The sequence below is a fragment of the Anser brachyrhynchus genome (genome assembly GCF_964034855.1).
Source record: "Anser brachyrhynchus genome assembly, chromosome: 15".
NCBI classification, from domain to species: Eukaryota; Metazoa; Chordata; class Aves; order Anseriformes; family Anatidae; genus Anser; species Anser brachyrhynchus.
This window is the reverse complement of record NC_137733.1, coordinates 2,131,459-2,150,926: the sequence shown is the minus strand read 5'-3', so window position 1 is coordinate 2,150,926 and position 19,468 is coordinate 2,131,459. Positions and strand designations below refer to the sequence as shown.

Below are 19,468 nucleotides of genomic sequence, written 5' to 3'. Positions count from 1 at the left end.
TTGGGGCCCAGGTTATGTGGCTGGAGCTCTTGCTGGCCAAAAAGTCTAAGACTTAGGCCAAAAAGTCATTGGGTACCTCAACCTCCTCCGTATTCCAGGTAACCAGGTCTCCCGTTTCCTTCTGGAGAAGGCCCACAGTTTCTCTAGTCTTCCTTTTATCGCCAGTGTACCTATAGAAGCCTTTCCTGTTGCCCTTGATGTCCCTGGCCAAATTTTATCCTAACAATGCTTTGGCTTTCCGAACCTGATCCTGGGCTGCTCGGACGATGTCACTGTATCTCGCCCAGGCTACCTGTCCTTGCTTCCACTTCCTGTAGGCCTTCTTTTTCTGCTTGTGTTTGGCCAGGACCTCCTTGTTCATCCATGCAGGCCTCCAGGTGTTTGTGCCTGAGTTCCTCTTTGTTGGCATGCATTGCTCCTGAGCTTGGAGGTGATCCTTGAATATCAAACAGCTTTCTTGGTTGATATTTTGGTATATTACCATATTTGACATTTTTGGTTTCTTTTCTCTTACCTCCAGGGCTTTGTCCCATGGTACTCTATCAAGCAGATCCCTGAAGAGGCCAAAGTGTGTTTTCCCAAAGGCCAGGTTAGCGAGCTCGCTAGTTTAAAGCTCATTAACAGAAATAATCGTTTGACAGACATAAAAATCGCCACAGAAAACATATTTTTTATATCTCAGTGGCTTAATAGGTTGTGCTCGTTCTGAGTAGATTTATATGATGTTTTATTTGATTATTACTTCTCTAACCAGTACTTATGGAACACCACTTTTTTTTCTTTTCTTTCTCACCCCAAGGGCAGTATTACTGATATATAAAATGCATCTGTAATGAAATCAATGCTATTGCAACTTCTGTGCTTTAAATTTGGCCTAAGACTACAAAATACTAGGGCTTTTGTGTACTGAACTGTACTACTGTACTACTACTGTCATTCTTTAAACAAAGGCTGGTTCTATGAAAACGGGGGAAAAGCACTTTCTTTCTCATAAGTAGGTCTATCGGGTGACTGACCTGCAGAAATTTTCCCCTGAAGAAACTGAGGAAGAACTTATACAATGGCTAATGGATTTAATTGCTACAGTTTTGCTGGCTATCACGCACACAGGCATTCACACAAACGAGTACTCTCTGCCACCTCCATTCAGTTTACGGATAAACCTTTTACATGCTACCTGAGAATACAAACATATTTTTCCACCCATGGCAGTGTGATAAGGTCTGAACTTTGTAATTGAACACAAAAAACTCCTCTTTGTCAAGCCTTAGAAAACTTACCTACAACTCACCCACAACCATTACAAAAAACTTCAGCTACAATCTATGCCCAGATGGAAAGATCCTTCTTCTGGTTTGTTTCTCTGTCAAATATGTGCACTCAGTTTACAAGTTCCTGGATGGCATACGTTATATGGAGAGGTTATGGCCCTACCTTCTCCCAGGTACACTGCCCTCAGTTTGATTATTTCCGCCAACCTGCTGCATCTTGGATCGTTCAATGTGTTCCACATAAGTCTGGATCATCTGTGAGGAGGAAAAAAAATCCATGAGCCAAACACAAGATAAGAAAAGACTCAATTTCTGCTTTTGTTTGATTTTCTCATCCGTTTCTAATTTCCCTTTTTCTTAAAGAACAAAACAAAACAGGTGAAATAAGATGACGCTCCTCAACTTTGCTCTTCTTCTAAGCTGATGACGTAATTGAATGGAATAAATTGACAGAAAATCCATCAGAAAATTACGTCAGAAATGACTTAGGATTAACCAAGAACCATGAAAAAACATATTCAAAAATAATGTAAAAGGTATCCTGGAGGCTGGTTAGTAGCGGGGGCAGATGAGGCAGGGGGGCTCTCTTCACAGAATCAAAAACTGTTGAGTTTGCAAGTGACCTATACAGGTTATCTTGCCCAACCCCCCTACTCAGGCAGGACCATCCAAAGCAGGTTGCCCAGGACCAGATGCCCAGATGGTTTTTGAATATCTCCAAGTATGGAGACTCCACAACCTCCCTGCACAAACTATGCCAGCACTTCATCACATGCACAGTAAAGAAGTGCTTCCTGAGGTTCAGACAGAGCCTCCTATGTTCCCTTTTGTGCCCTTTGCCTCTTATCCTGTCACTGGGCATCACTGAAAAGATCCTAGCTCCATCATCTTTTCATCCTCCCTTCAGGTATACCTGATGTTCTTCTCAAGATTCAGAAGCTCTAGTTCAGTATGGTAAAGATTAATTTTTTGACATGATTTTACGGGCAGGCTAAGAGTTTGCTCATAAATAATTAGATGATGGCCTACCTCTGTGTGACGCTGATGTAAAGCATTATACTCTTTCTTCATTTCTGATTCACGCTCTTCCAGTCGTGAAACTATCAAGAAAAGATTCCAACCATTAGCTAACATACAGATCAGTCTCCCCAGAGCAACTAGAAAAGTCTCAAAGCTTATACTACAAAACAGGCATACTTTGTTAGAAATGAACTCCTATCTACTGAATGAAACAAACGGAAACAGAATAATGCAAATTAGAGTATCTGGTTTTCATTACAAACTTACTTCACGGGTACTAGCATGTTCCCAAAACAGGCAGACTGGGCGGTGCAATAGAAGTGCAGAAACAGAGCACTAGCCAGGTACCCTATAAATGTGGTGGTTTATCAACAAATTAAATTACCCTCTGGGGTGGGTGCCTCCCAGCTGTTTGAGAACAAGAAGTATTAGACAAAACACGATGGGAACTTCGACCAACAAAATGCAGCTGCAACTGTTAAGAAAGCACGTGCATAAACAAACAAACAAACAAACAAACAAACGTGATCATTATATGAGGAAAAAAAAAAAAAGGAGGTGCTGTTCAAGCACAAGAAGAAACTGGAAACCAGGTACAAAAAGCTTTACCGATGGCCCAAATCTTGCAGATCATAGAATCATAGAATAACTCGAGTTGGAAGGGACCCGTACGGATCATCAAGTCCAACTCCTGGCACCGCACAGGTCTACCCAAACATGGAGAGACTTAAGCATATTCCATGCAAGAGAAGCACTGAACCCTCTGCTAAATTAGTGTAGCTATATCCCATCCTTTAGATGACTCAGAATTTTATACCTAAGAAAGGGATAGCCAGAGATTTCAGCTTTTGCATAAATTACATTAAAACAAACAAACAAACAAACAAAAATGCGAAATATTTGCACAATAGCTGTTACATGGTCGTGTAAGGCAAACTGTATAATCATGTCTGGTGCACAACTTTGCTTACTCTGATCTGCATAGTTTTTGGTCTTCAGCTCCAACTGTCGAGTCTGAAATTCAAGGTGTTCCACTTGGATTTGTAGTTCTTTCTTCTCCTGCTCCAGTGCATCTTCAAACTCTATAAACTTCTGTATAGGGAAAAAAAGAAGGAGGCAAGGATGAGAAATAAACATAAAATATATTTGCTCTTTATGGCTTTATCCCCTTCTCTCTTCCCCCATTAAAAAAAAGCATAAATTTTAAAAGAGGAGATAAGAATTTCTATGTACTTGAAGTAGTACAATAGCATTTAATCAAGCTGAAGAAAGTATCTTACAAGAGAAAGTAAAAGATGCATTCTGTGTATAATTAATATATAAACTATGGTCCAACATAAACCAGTAAACCAGTGCAATTCTGTCATCTTCAGTAACATTTTTCTTTCTCATGCCAGGCTGAATTTTGATGCCTGTTTATTTTATGTCAGAGAAGACAAATTCTATGTCTATGGTCATATATTAATAACTACATATGTCAGAAACCTTCTTCAGAGTGATTCGTCTATTTTCGCAGTTTTAGAAAGCTTTGACTGTAATTCATGCTGTGTGTAAGTTTTGCAGGAAATCTGCAAGTCTTGTGGAAAACCTATCCACAGCTGTCAGACTTCATAGTCCCCTTTGCAATCCGCTCCCCGGAGCCTCAACCAGAGGTTAGAAAAAGTAAATAAATAATATATAGAGAAGAAAACTAACAGTTAAAATTGTAAAAACTAAAGTAATGTTGACCGAGGTGACTCTGTAACTCTTGAGTCACTGAGAAATTCTGAAAAGTCTTACTTTTGACAATTTCATAAGTTGTGTTACAGCCTGAATCAGTGCAGAAAGGAAGAAGTAGATGTTGGGAAGCAAAGCTTCCCAGCCTGATGAGAACTTGCAGGAAGAAAATCCCAGGGAGCCTTCCCCCAACCAGACATCACTAACCCCAGAACTTCTGACATCTCTTCCCCAACTCCTCCTCTTCCGTGCTGGCCTTGTTGGGGAACCAGGCACAGGTAAGGAGCTCAGAGTAACCTCAGCGCCCAGTGATCGTGAAATACCAGCAATGAACTAGAGAATGGCTCTGATATGTGGGAGCTGACCAAACATGACCAGCAAGTGGAGGAAAAGATTCTTGCAGCAGAATTCGATGAATTTATATTTAGAAAGAAAAGGCTTGGCTTGCCCTCTTGGCAAAGAAGGCAGGGAAGGGATCATCTCTGATAACTCTCATTAGCAACAACGAAGTGTCAACAGCACACACAGCAACATAGGTTACTTACTGCAAAGCAGTAAGAGCTGAAGGAAAGATTTTTACACACATACTAACCTTGTTATGAAATCACAACAAAATAGTATGTAATATCAGGCTCAGATTGCTGTAAAATGTTACTGTCGACCAGGGACTCTAGTTATTCTCTATATCAGATGCTACCAATGTAGAGCAGAGAAAAAAACGCTAGAAAAGTAAAACACACAAAATATTCAATTTAGCTCCACTATAGTGGACTGATACTATATGGGACTCCAGATTAGAGCTGTAGTCGCAGCTGCTTTCATGAAACATTTAAACTAAACAGGGCCCCTGGAAAGCAAATGTCACCTTCAAATCTCTAAGTATATTTAAGCAAGCCTAGTTTTCATGCTCTGTGTGGGCACATGAATTATTCTGTAAAGCCAACTAACACGCGCACTGCTGCAATAACTTACCATCCTTATTACTAGACTAGGAAACCCAATTAGTTAGCATTACCCACTACAAGCACGTGGAAAGATCCATACAGCTCAGATGTTTGTTTTGTTACCCACGCACACCCTCTCCACAGCAAACCACATGTAAAACACAGGACTACCACGCTTACGAGGAAGGTCACTGAAGTATCTCACCAGCTTTAGAAGAAATCCTTTCCTGACCTCAAGGATCCAAAACTTCTTTCATCTCTACCGTGCCTCATTACATTATTCCTAAACAGCAACATCCATGGAAGGTAAAACCATGGCACCAGTTCTCCTCTCAAAGATTACATGTGCACATAATCATACCATGCCATGGGGTGTCTTTTTTCTTACTTCATGTCTTCCATTTAGGAAAAACGCAGAGACCACTGAAGCAGCCCCACAGCCCCTTATTTAGAGCTGCATAGGAAGAGAGCAAACAAAAAATAAAGGGGAGATATCTCTAATCTACATTTAAGATGTTTTCTTGAAAAGAGCAGGCCTTGGGAGAGATAACTCAGGATTATGAAGGGCAAACCTGGGAGTACTGGTTGATAGTCGGCTGAATATGAGCCAGCAGTGTGCTCAGGTGGCCAAGAAGGCCAACAGCATCCTGGCCTGTATAAGCAGAGTGGCCAGCAGGGCTAGGGAAGTGATTGTCCCCCTGTACTCGGCTCTGGTGAGGCCGCACCTCGAGTACTGTGTTCAGTTTTGGGCCCCTCGCTACAAGAAGGACATGGAGGTGCTCGAGAGAGTCCAGAGAAGGGCAACAAAGCTGGTGAGGGGTCTGGAGAACAAGTCTTACGAGGAGCGGCTGAGGGAGCTGGGGTTGTTTAGCCTGGAGAAGAGGAGGCTCAGGGGCGACCTTATCGCTCTCTATGGGTACCTTAAAGGAGGCTGTAGCGAGGTGGAGGTTGGTCTGTTCTCCCACGTGCCTGGTGACAGGACGAGGGGGAATGGGCTAAAGTTGCACCAGGGGAGGTTTAGGTTGGATGTTAGGAAGAACTTCTTTACTGAAAGGGTTGTTAGGCATTGGAATGGGCTGCCCAGGGAGGTGGTTGAGTCGCCATCCCTGGAGGTCTTTAAAAGACGTTTAGATGTAGCCCTTAGTGATATGGTTTAGTGGAGGTCTTGTTAGTGTTAGGGCAGAGGTTGGACTAGGTGATCTTGGAGGTCTCTTCCAACCTAGACAATTCTGTGATTCTGTGAAACAGCTCTGAAGCATGCTCTGCTGCCAGCCCTACAGCTCCTATTTTTGGTCTGCTTGCAAAACGCCCCTTAGATTGGGTTCTAACATACTCATCACAACACACATACATTGACCTGCTGAAATCTCTGTTTAAAACAACGAATACTAGGAAGGTAAGATTGCTTTCACCCTCCTCTGTACCCTGCACAGGGCAAGTACTGCCCTCTACAAACGGTGACTCTGTACGGCGCAGAGCAGCCCCATGGACTATCAGAAGAGCCCACAGCCCGTCGCTTTGAAGACTGCAGCAGAAGAGGACGTGGCAAATATAATTTTAAAGAGTAAAACCTCACTGGATTCCAGGAGAGACACAATCTGGTTGAAAATCATTTTTTAATAAGATTCCCAAGGAAATTAATGCAATTAAATATAGGGAAATATTCTTTCTCTGGGGTTTGTTAAAACCCAGCACACAAAACAATACACCCATTGACTATTCTTGGGATAAGCCATGTGCACATTTTTCCGTTCCTTTTACTGGAATTAGCAGCCATACCAGAGACATCATGATGCTGGTGAATTGGATCCTCTCTCTTCAGGTGACTGAGAGGCCCCATCATTCATTATTCCTGCTGACTTTTAAAACCCTTCAGTACCTTCATCTGAAAAATGAGTCAGTTTTTATTCCTACAACCTGTATTTATAGAAACATACAAAAACATTTTGGTCATGTCTTATTTTTCCTGCACTCACTGTTCTGCAGAGCTTTTAATCCTTAAAGGCGCTTTTAACTTTCTTTTCCATTCTGCCCAGATGTATTACAACACATTTTATTTTCCCCATGGCTTTTTTGATGCAGTATTTTCTAGAAATACCAGAAATGTCAATACCTTTTTTTCCTCTCTATATTCTTAAAAGAGTTACTGGATATCTCAGAGGCTATGCATTGACTTTTTCATTAAATTTTAAGACTGTACAAGGTTTTAGATTTTTAAGTAAAAGCATTTTCTCTTTGAAATGTCAATTCAACATTGAAACCACTTAGTCATTAACAAATATCCAGCAATCTGCTTTGGGAATTTTGAGAAGGGCAGATTTTTTCTTGAAACTCTTTCCAGAATAACTGTATCATTTCACACTGAGAGAAAAAAAAAAAAATAACCAAGACAGTTACACTGAGCACAGACCTAAAGAAGAAGTTTAACTGAGCTTGGAGGACTGGTCTAAGCTATACCAAAAAATCTACTTTCCTCCATCTCCTCTCAGGAATTTGCTGGAACTGCTCCATGCTAAAGCTCTGTTGACAAACTTTTAATTACGACCAATTTCTAAATCCACATCACATCTCACTTCCTCAGCTTTCACTCTTGCTCAGCTCTTTTGGCTCGAGACACCCACCTTTTCCTAACTCTCCATCCAGGACTATGCCACCCTGGCCAGGCAGGAATCATGTTTTTAGTGGCAATACAAAATAACTGACTTTAAGGAAAGTAATCATGTATCTCTGGGTAGTAAACTAGGAAGCAAAAGAAGGTACAAGACCAATTTTATTGCCACTACGCAGGGCATCTTTAAAAGGATTCCTGGATTTGTTACTGCTGTTTGGGCTTAGTTCAGAGAAACTGAAAGATTAAGTCTTCTCAGGCCTGTCCTGCTCCCTCTGGATGGCACCCTTCCTTCCGGCGTGTCCGACCCCACCACACAGCTTGGTGTCATTGGCAAACTTGCCAAGGGTGTACTCAATTTCACTCTCCACGTCACCGACAAAGACGTTCAACAGCGCCGGTCCCAGTACTGACCCCTGAGGAACACCACTCGTCACTGGTCTCCACCTGGACACTGAAGCCCTTGACCGCAACTCTCTGGGTGCGACCACCCAGCCAACTCCTTACCCACCGAGCGGTCCGTCCGTCACATCCATCTCTCTCCAATTTTCAGACAAGGATATCATGCAGGACGGTGTCAAGTGCTTTGCACAAGTCCAGGCAGATGACGCCAGCTGCTCTTCTCCTAGCCAACAATGCTCTAATCCCATCGCAGTAGGCTACCAGATCTGCCAAGGCACTGTTTGCCCTTAGTGAAGCCATGCTGACTGCCACCAGTCACCTCCTTATTTGCCATGGGCCTCCACACAGTTTCCAGGACGATCTGCTCCATGATCTTGCCAGGCACACAGGTGACACTGACTGGCCTGTAGTTCCCCAGCTCTTCCTTTCTTCCCTTTTAAATAGGGGCGTTAGGTTTCCCCTCTTCCACTCAGTGGGAACTTCACCAGACTGACACAACTTCTCAAATATGATTGATAATGGCTTAGCAACTTCATCTGCCTGTTCCCTCAGGACCCTCAGATGCATCTCATCAGGTCCCATGGACCCGTCCACCTTAACGTTCCTTAGATGGTCTTAGATTTGGTCCAACCATCACCCTACTACCAATGTCACCCACTAGACCATGTCCCTAAGCACCAGGTCCAACACTTCCTTGAACACCCCCCCAGGGATGGTGACTCCACCACCTTCCTGGGCAACCCATTCCAATGCCTGACTGCTCTTTCTGAGGAGGAATGTCTCCTCATTTCCAACCTGAACCTCCCCTGGCACAACTTGAGGCCATTCCCTCTCACCTTATCACTAGTTACCTGTGAGAAGAGGCCAACCCCCAGCTCCCCACACCTTCAAGTACCTGTAGAGAGCAATGAGGTCTCCCCTGAGCCTCCTCATCTCCAGACCAAACACCCCCAGTTCCCTCAGCCGCTCCTCACAGGACTTGTGTTCCAGGCCCTTCACCAGCTTCCTAGCCCTTCTCTGGACATGCTCCAGGGCCTCGATGTCCTTCTTGTAGTGAGGGGCCCAAAACTGCACACAGTACTCGAGGTGCGGCCTCACCAGAGCAGAGCACGGGGGGACAATCACCTTCCTGGTCCTGCTGGCTGCACTATTCCTGATACAAGCCAGGATGCCATTGGCCTTCTTGGCCACCTGGGCACGCTGCCGGCTCATGTTCAGGCAAGCATCAATCATCACCCCCGGATCCTTTTTACTCTGCAGAGCTTTCCAGTCACTCTCCCCCTAAGCTGCATAGGGTTGTTGTGGCCAAAGTGCAGGACGCAGCACTTAGCCATGTTGAACCTCATCCCATTGGCCTCTGCCCATCAACCCATCCTGTGCAGGTCCCTCTGCAGGGCCTTTCTACCCTCTGGCAGATTGACACTTCCCACCAACTTGGTGCTGTCTGCAAACTTACTATGAAGCTGACTTACTGGCTGGAGTGGCTGAAATTCCTTTGTCCTGTTCTTCAGGTGCTCTCCTGCTTACCCTTGAGACTTTTCCAGGCGTTGGGCATCTATCACTGACATCAGCATCAAACTGGGAGGAGCGTGATGTATTGGGGTTCCCCTCTCCCAGCAACCCTGGTTTAAAGCCCTCAAATTGATCTTTAAAACAAGTAACAGCTCATATTGCTTGCTCAGAATAATTTTACTTGAAAAGTAATTTTAATAACATGCTGCTATTTATGAACATTAATAAATGTCATAACCTTAAGTGACAGAAAGAGGATGAAGGATCTATGTTTATATGGAGGATCTATGTTTGGATATAGTATGTTTTTTCCCCTCAAACATTACTGAGAATCAAGTAAGCTTCCCGCAGGGCAAAGACTAACAGGCATTGCATTTTGAAAGCCTGATTCCTAAAAAAAAAAATTGATTCAGAAATACATACCTCATGGTCAGGTGCTATTGCTTGTCACTGTTCTGACAATCTTCTTAGGATTAATCAAACTTGTAAACTGAAGAGTCTCCAAATGCATTTCATCTAATCAGTGTAGAATTCACATAACGCATTAGAAAGTATTAGAATAACTGTTTTTTAATAAGTACTGTTCCAGCAACCGTTTGTCAGCTATGAACACCTCTAATATGCTAAATATATATATAGTTTTTGCATAGAAGAAACATTCTGTACGAAAACATGTTATGGGGGAAAGACCAAAAAAGGTGAGGGAAGGGCATGCTACTTCTGTGTTTACAGAAGTAATACTTCGGAGTTAGGCAGAGGAAAAATACATCTTATATTTTAGCTTTTAATCAGCATTTGATCCACTTGATATTTACATAGCTCATCCAGTATAAAACAATCACCCACAAACTTAAGAACAGACCCTCCTGTGTACCCCCAACAAAACCCCTCCAAGAGATTATAAAATAAATAATCTCATTTGTAGTTACTATTTGACTATATTTGCTTGAATGTCTCTGCTGGCAAACTCTTATTCTTAAATCCTCTGGTACCTGTACGTCAGACTTAAGCTTGGCTCGTCACCAGAATGACATCTCTCTCCTTCATCACAAAACCAGAGCCAAGTGGTCTGCCACCGAGAAGGATCCCCCAGCAGATGAGGTCCCAGGACCAGCACATTGTGTATTTATCAAGATGCTGCACTGCTGTCAGCCTGGCTTTAGTTCACTCTGTCATCCCAGATCCACAATCTGTCAAGTGTCTGCTGCTATTTCTGATCAAGTGACACCCAAACAGGGAAGTAAATAAGGGCAGACTGCCGCCCGTAATGTTAAAATCACACTGCAGGAGATGGAAAAGTGGTCATTGCTTCCTTTCCTGCTCCTGCCCTTCCTCAGCCTGACACGGTGGAAGACCTGCCTGCAGAAGTTTAAGAGCAATCTAAAAGTACAGCAAATAGTTCTTCAGCGCAAGGAGGTAATTCTCAACCCTCATGTCTGACTAGAGCAGAGATACCATTTATTTGTTTCCCAGTGAACATCCCTAATTCATCTTATAAATACTTCATCCCTTCCCTGTACCATTATCATCTGCATTAACGTTAATCACAGTCCTGCAGCTAGTGACAGGTAACACAAAATCACATCTTTGGCTTACAATCCTACTTGGTTTTATTGCCACAATTTTCTGTAAGGAAAGTATGTTCAGAATCAAAAGACTTCCAACTTGCACACAGCGGACGTGCTGACGGAGGGCCGAATCAGAGACGAGGTTATCACTATTGCTCCGGATGGCTGGTAAGAAGAGTTTACCACGTAAGAAAGAAAGGAGAAAAATGAGAACTTACAACCAATGCTTGCCTACTTAGGTATGAATCTGGAACACCGTTCTCCAGAAACAATTTTTGTTGTTGCTTATTTTAAATATATGGAGTTAATTTTATCATCTTCAGTGTTCTGTTTTAATCACAATTTTCAACACTGTATTAAATTCTGAATCATGTTCAGCTCCTAACCCTGACAAGACACAAATATGAGAAACGATTCTTAATACCCCAATGATTTAAGGTTTGCCTCACCCAGAAGAGGTGATCACTTGACAGATGCTCACACTTGCATTGCCTTTTACTTTTGAACAGTTAAATGGATATCTTTTGGAATCATATAACAAGAGGGGAGGTAAGTGTCGTAACTGTGAAATCTAGTATTACCCAGCTCAGTAGAAAACCATCATTACAATCTTACAGTATTTTTCAAGATAACAAAGAAACTAGTTTCTTTGGGATCAACATCTTTTGTAAATCAACACAACAATAGAGGTGGATTTGAGCTAAATTGGAAGAACGCTATAGATACGTACAGATACAGAACGTTGCAGATTCTGCTGCTCATTCTGTTACCAAAATCTGACACTGCCCACAGGCATCGGGAACGGAAGAGCAAGAGTTTGAAAAATATAAAGACAGATCTTGAACATGGCTGGTTGTGAAGTTAGTCTGCATTTCACGCTTGCCAGTTGCTTTCAACTACATTTAGTGAAAAGCATCCAAGTGATAAGCAAAGCCTTTCTTTCTCTGACATCTGTTATTCCTGAATGCTTTTCCCCTTTTGACACTATGAGGTCACCATCAGGCTGCAGGATCTCCCATTAACCAGCTATCCGTGAGTTCCGATTTCAGGGTATGGAACTGGGAAGTGCCTTCCCAGATTGCCATCGTTCCAGAAACAGAAAACACAAGGCAGAAAGGGAGAAAGCATTCACAGTGGAGAACAACAGAAGTTTGAGCTGAGCACAGAGCCTCACTTTCATCACCTTACCTCACCACCTTGTTAATTAGCCACAGAGGGAGGGATCACATTTAAAGCATCCCTTCAAAGGGGCTGAGGGCAGTTCTCAGAAGTTTTCCAGTTGCTTAAGATGCAGACACAAGCTAGTCACCTTGCAATACTGCCACCCAGTTGAAGAGCTCTTTAAATACCTCACATCCCGCAGAAACCTGTGGAAACCACAGCACACAGCTCTCCAAGGATCACTTTTCGCCAAAGCAATGATTTTCTAACAAAACACCAAAGGCATCTCCAACTATTTCATAAATACAAAATACTGGTAAGCAAAATGGTTTTATTGTAAAACAACAGTGCAAACAGCAAACCATCAGTAGGAACTGATGGCCACGGCAACATGCTGTCGGAATACAGGGAGGTTGCTTTTCTTCGGAAGTGGGATAGTGACACTCACGTATCTTCTCCAAGTTCCACAGCAACGATGCCATCACAGCAACGATGCCATCAAAGCACTTTCACAGTCTCAGTCAGGTCTGACTGGACACTGACAGCAAGAGAAGCCTTTGCCAGCTGCAGCATGGCAGGCTGCTGTAACAAGCACACCACTGCCCGTCTCCTCATTCCTGGAGCTGAACAGAGGCCCAGGGACTGACTCAGGCAGCGCCAATGCATCACGCCTAGAAACAGACCTGCTACCACAGGGGGAAAAGTTATTTACAGATCATAGCCACATTTACCGAGACCAAGGTTTCTTTAACCATTTTCCAATGCTCCCAGGCACTGGAGTGCCCCCATGCAGAGCACTGACTACAAAAGCCATTTATTAGGGGGTCAGACCTACTAAGCAGCACCAGGGACTTCTTTTTACACCACACACATGTGCATGGCAAATGAACATTCATTTAAAAAAATTCTAACAAGGATTAACTCATGCTGCAAATCGTCAATTGGCTTTGCTACTAACTCACTTTTTGTTCACCTGGACAGCCACTACCTTTCCCTTGCAGTACGTAAAATCACACTGGAAGCGGTTTTCATGCAATGAGATGTCTGCAGACCAGTGCCACACCTGACAGCGATCCTCATCACTCTTCTGCACTCCAGGAAGCAATGCTAATGTACAATGACCAGCCCTGCACTTCACATCTTACAGGCTGTGAAAGCTTTTACATGCATTAACACTTGCCCAGTCATTTAAGAGTTACACTCCACACGACTGATGATCTCTGCAGAAGCCTGTACTTAGGGCACACAGAAAAGAAGTTTACATAAAACAGAATGTCTCATTAACGATGGACTCATTAAAACTTGTTTTCCTTGTGTTTTTTTTGCTGGTGTCCCCTAGACCCTTCCTCGTCCCTGTTGGAACTCAGCCCCCTCCTGAGCAGACACCAGGCAAGAGACAACATTTGCCAAGACTGGATGGGAGCCCTGTAAGGGTGGAGAGGAGCCAAACCCGCGTGTGCCCAGTCCCACATGCTAAACGCTCTGCGGGGCTTAGCGGCAGCCCAGCTCTGCCGGCCTCTTCTGCAGGTGGGGCCTTCAAAGGCCTTTTGGAGAAAGGCCAAGTGATTTTCACAAGAAAAAGATACCGAGCCTTTTTGTTTTCCCCAAATATTGCTGAAAGTGGTTAGCGCCTTCCTGAGTTACTGGGGTAACTGCCTAATACCACTCACATAAACTTCATCGTAAAAAAAAAATCACAGACTTACAAAATGGTTTGGGTTGGAAGGGACCTTAAAGATCACCCAGCTCCAACCCCCTGCCATGGGCAGGGGCACCTCCCGCCAGACCAGGTCCCAAAGCCCCATCCAACCCGTCCCTGAACAATGCCATGGATGGGGCAACCACAACATCTCCAGGCAACCTGTCCCAGTGCCTCTCCACTCTCTGAGTGAAGAATTACTTCCTCATATCTAATCTAAACCTACCCTCTTTTAGTTTAAAGCCAGTACCCCTTGTCCTATTGCTACGATCCCTGACAAAGCGTCCCTCCGCAGCTCTCCTGTAGCCCCCTTTAGGCACTGAAATGTGCAGGGATAATGTAGAAGGAGAACACTCACTTGTTCTCCTAAGAAGTACATTATCTGTTCATTATTGTTTTTTTTTTTTGGTAAAAAGACTCTACAGGCACTTTTTTGCCGACTTCAGTTCAACTGTGCATAAGGATGACAGAATACTTTTTAAATCTCAGCAAATGGTATTCTGCTCTGGTTCCTGAGCATCCTTGCAGGGACTGTAACTGTTGTCACTACATTTTCTTCCAGGGACTTGGTCCACATGAAGAAAACGCATCCTGTATCCATTAAGTTGAGAGCAGAAATCTATCCAAGTCCAAAGATGCAAGATCATCCCAAATGGGCTGTTCCATTTCCCATACGAAGTCCCATCCCCCCCCCCCCCCAAATAAATATTGCACTTTCAAATATTTTTGTTTCTCAGAGGCTGCAAAATACCGGCTCTGTGGAATATTTAATAAGTCAAGTCCCAAGTACTCAGTCACTTTTAAATCCTTACATGCTTTCATAAGAACTTTAAAGATTGTTTATTGATTTTATTAATTAAAATATCAGTCCATTAATACATAATTAAAATAAGGAGTAAAACTTTACTTGTCTGGTTCTAGCTTTTGGCATTGGTAACGGACCATGAGTGTCCCCCTCATCTTTATGTTAGCAAGATTCTTGCAAGTCATTATTAAGCAACAAAAACACTTCTATGGCGTTTTACACAGTTCTGGAGTTCAAAAGCTATTTCATTAATTACCTCTCAGCAAATCAGAATATGATTCATAGTGATGACTACTGAAGCTGAAATCTTTTGCTCGTAGTTTAAAAAAGGGCAAAAGATGACTTTGTAACTAGTTTTTTAGAGAAGTGTAAATGATATGGCAGGTGACGGACTTTTTCTACCACCAGTGCTTTAACCCATCTCACAGACTATTACTATTACTTCAGCAGGCTAAATAGCACACCTAGGGCTGGCAGACCTCACTTATGGCCAACAAGATGCTCTTGATTTCAGCAGAGACAGGCACACGTGTAGCGAGGGGAGACAGTGCAAGCCATCTCCCCTCTCTCTTTTGTCTACGGCTGAGTCTTTGCAGACCAAGGATTTGTTGCCTTCCATCAGAGGGGGTCGCTCTCCCCACCATCCACTTTGCAACCCCCTTGCCTGGCTGAGCACGGTGCTCACGGAAGGTAAACCTGTGCTCCAGGGAACTGCATCCTCTAACTCGGAAAACTATTTTTTTCCAAGGTATGGCTTTGGTTAAAAAAAAAAAGTTTCAAAAATCTGATCTTTAAATATAATTTTTGCTCCAAATAGCTTACTGCTGGCATTGAAAGGGATGTTTGTCTGCACTAGACCACTAAAGTGGCCACCATTTTCACATCAGCTTAACCATGGGTCAAGAAATTAACAAGAACAATTTTTTTTTAAACCACAAACTAGCACTAGAAATTTCAAGTCACCTAGCTGCTGTTGGTACTCTAGAGTGAATTCTTCACATTCACGGAACTGCAGCTATTTTTGATTCATTTTCCTTCCCCCTTTCGAGCGGGCGGCTCGGCAGCACCAGTCCCTGCCTCCTTGGCTCCAGGCGCACGGTGATGCAGGAGAAAAAGAGCCCGGCTGTGCGCGCAGCCGACGCCAGCCCGGCGGCGGAGCCATGGCCATTTTCTCGCCGACGCTCCCCGAGCGAGGCAAGGGGGCACCCCGCGGGCGGGCGGGCGGAGCTGCCCGGCACCACCGGGGCACAGCGGGCCGCGTTCGCCCTGGCCGGCCCCCGCCGGCCCTTCTAGAAGGCACCGCAGGCTGCTCCGTTCCGCTCCCCCTCACGGCCCCGGCCTCCCCCCTCCGTGGATGCGCGGCCCCGCCCGGCTCGAGCGGCGCTCCCCCGCCGGCCGCCGCCTCACGGGAGGTCCGCCGGGGCCCCTCAGCCCGCCGGCCGTGACGGGCCCGGCCCCTCGAGCTCCGCCCCCCGCGGCGGAGGCCCCAAATGGGCGCTGGATGCCCGGCGGCGGGGCCGAGGGGGGGCCGGGGAGGCCGAGGCGGCGGCGCGGGGCGGGGCCGGGCCGGGCCGGGCCCGTTAGGCCGAGCCCGGCGGCGGGGGGGGCCGGCGGGGCCGCGCTCACCTCCTCGGCCTGCTTGCGCAGCGCCTTCTCCCGCTCGTACTGCGTGAGGAGCTGCTCGTTGTCCTCCCGCAGCAGCTCCAGCTCCACCTCGTGCTCCTGGTTGTCGGTCAGCACCGAGTCCAGGTTCTCCAGCACCGTCACCACCAGCGGCATCAGCTCCTTCACCACCTCCTCATCGTAGCAGTGGATGAGCCGCTCGAACTCGCGGTAGATGCTGTTGGCCAGGCCCGAGACCCGCTCCGACATCACCGAGCCCGAGCAGTAGTCGTCGCCCGGGTACCCCCCGACGCCGCCATCGTCCAGCTGGATCTCCAGCATCCTGCCGGCCTGCGAGCGCCGCGCCGCGCCCTGCCCTGCCCCGCTCCGCTCCGCTCCGCCGCTGCCGAGGCCGCCGCCGGGCTCCGCTCCTCCGCCGCTGCCGGCCGCCAATGGGCGCGAGGCCCCTCCCCGCCGCGTCACGGGGCGCGGAGGCCGCCCGGCACCGCGCGGCACGGCGCAGCCGCGGGGCGGGAGGGGGCGCGTGGCGGTGACCCCGAGCGAGGCGACCTCCGCTTGCTGAGGGGCCGGCGTGAGCCGCGGGGGCCGCCACGGCCTCGGGCGAAACGCAGCGGCCTCGGGTGTGCTGCGGGGTCAGCCCCGAGCCGTGCACCCAGCCCTGTCCTGGTCCCGTCGGTTTTCCCTCACTGGCACCCAAACCACGTCTTCTTCTCCTGATCTGGGCCCCAGGGCTGAATGATTTCAGGGCGAGCAGTTGTCCTAGGCCTGGACATGTTAACAAGCCAAAGACTGGAAAGGCTTCTAAATAAATGCTGTGGAGGCCACAAACTACTCGATTCTTCCTGATTTACACTTCAGGCTCTCCATCATCTAGCACAGATGTAAGCTGTGTTACCTGATCTGTCTGCTGTTCAGTGTGAGGTATGATTAAGGAGGAATCCTGGAGGAAGGGAGCATCTTCCAGACCAAAGAGTGTTAGAATCTAATTGTGCAACCCAATTATTAATGCACAACTTCCAAACGCAAGTTTCTTCCTTGTGTCCATGAAAATCAGGGCACTCCTTTACCTCCATACATGGTAGTTGTTTTAATTTAGGTACTCAGTTATATTTCCCCAGGTGAGGTAGCTGTAGCTTCTACAGTGAAAGGAGACAAGGACCTATTCAGACAGGAATACTGTCTTGTGGCACCATCAGAGATTGTGCTCTCATGTCCCTGGGGGGCTCGCTGCCCATTCAAGGGTCTCAAATTACTCCCCACCAACAGAAGAAACTTCCTACAGGCAATTTACAAATTAGGGCTACAAAGGTGATTAGGGGACTGGAGCACCTGTTGTATGAGGACAGGCTGAGACAACTGGGCCTTTTTAGCCTGGAAAAGAAAAATGAGAGGAGACCTCAGCAGTGTATATAAATATCTGAGGGGAGGGTGTCAAGAGGATGGAACGAGGCTTTTTTAAGTTGTCCCCAGCGACAGAATCACAGATCATCTAGGTTTGAAGAGACCTCCAAGATCACCTAGTCCAACCTCTGACCTAACACTAACAAGTCCTCCACTAAACCATATCACTAAGCTCTACATCTAAACGTCTCTTAAAGACCTCCAGGGATGGTGACTCAACCACTTCCCTGGGCAGCCCATTCCAATGCCTAACAACCCTTTTGGTAAAGAAGTTTTTCCTAATATCCAACCTAAACCTCCCCTGGACCCAACTTTAGCCCATTCCCCCTCGTCCTGTCACCAGGCACGTGGGAGAACAGACCAACCAACTCCCACCTCGCTACAGCCTCCTTTAAGGTATCTGTAGAGTGCTATAAGGTCGCCCCTGAGCCTCCTCTTCTCCAGGCTGAACAAGCCCAGCTCCCTCAGCCGCTCCTCGTAAGACTTGTTCTCCAGACCCCTCACCAGCTTCGTTGCCCTTCTCTGGACTCTCTCGAGCACCTCCATGTCTTTCTTGTAGCGAGGGGCCCAAAACTGAACACAGTACTCGAGGTGCGGCCTCACCAGAGCCGAGTAGAGGGGGACAATCACTTCCCTAGCCCTGCTGGCCACACTGCTTCTTATACAAGCCAGGATGCTGTTGGCCTTCTTGGCCACCTGGGCACACTGCTGGCTCATATTCAGCCGACTATCAACCAATACTTCCAGGTCCTTCTCTGCCAGGCAGCTTTCCAGCCACTCATCTCCCAGCCTGTAGTGCTGCTTGGGGTTGTTACGCCCCAGATGCAGGACCCGGCACTTGGCCTTGTTGAACCTCATACAGTTGACCTCAGCCCATCGGTCCAACCTATCCAGATCCTCCTGCAGAGCCTTCCTACCCTCGAGCAGATCGACACACGCACCTAACTTGGTGTCATCTGCAAACTTACTGAGGGTGCACTCGATCCCCTCATCCAGATCATCGATAAAGATATTAAAGAGGACCGGCCCCAGCACTGAGCCCTGGGGGACGCCACTAGTGACCAGCCTCCAACTGGATTTGACTCCATTCACCACGCCTCTTTGGGCCCAGCCATCCAGCCAGTTTTTAACCCAACGAAGTGTACACCAGTCCAAGCCACGAGCAGCCAGTTTCTTGAGGAGAATGTTATGGGAAATGGTGTCAAAAGCCTTACTGAAATCAAGGTAGACCACATCCACAGCCTTTCCCTCATCCACTAAGTGCGTCACTTGGTCATAGAAGGAGATCAGGTTCGTCAAGCAGGACCTGCCTTTCATAAACCCATGCTGACTGGGCCTGATCGCCTGGTTGCCCTGCAAGTGCCACGTGATGACACTCAAGATAATCTTGAATCTTGAATCTTGAATAAGAATGAGAGGCAATGGGCACAAACTGAAGCAAAGGAGGTTCCATTTGAATATGAGAGGGCACTTCTTTACTGTGAGGTTGACAGAGCACTGGAACAGGCTGCCCAGAGAGGTTGTGGAGTCTCCTTCTCCTGGATTGCTTATGCCCTGCCATGCTGTCCCTCCAACAGATATCTGGGTGGCTGAAGTCCCCCATGAAGGACCAGGGCTTGTGAGTGCAAGGCTGCTTCTATCTGTCTATATAGGTTCGCATTCGCTTGATCTTCTTTATCATGTAGCCCATAGCATACTCCCAATATCATATGTCCAAACTAAACCTCTGCTGGTGTAA

The 19,468-nt window shown here is 46.3% G+C and overlaps 1 protein-coding gene across 1 annotated transcript in view; it reads right to left on the bottom strand.

Moving 5' to 3' along the window:
- Positions 1 to 16,792, bottom strand: part of MAPK8IP3 (mitogen-activated protein kinase 8 interacting protein 3) — a 71,150-nt gene extending 54,358 nt beyond the window's left edge. Inside the window, exons 1-4 of the mRNA XM_080557129.1 lie at positions 16,333 to 16,792; positions 3,263 to 3,383; positions 2,301 to 2,371; positions 1,435 to 1,526 (exon numbers count right to left, since the gene is read on the bottom strand). Of these exons, the coding sequence (XP_080413255.1) occupies positions 1,435 to 1,526; positions 2,301 to 2,371; positions 3,263 to 3,383; positions 16,333 to 16,650 (602 nt within the window). The 5' untranslated portion in view covers positions 16,651 to 16,792. The remainder of the gene's footprint in view (positions 1 to 1,434; positions 1,527 to 2,300; positions 2,372 to 3,262; positions 3,384 to 16,332) is intronic.
- Positions 16,793 to 19,468: the final 2,676 nt, after the last annotated feature.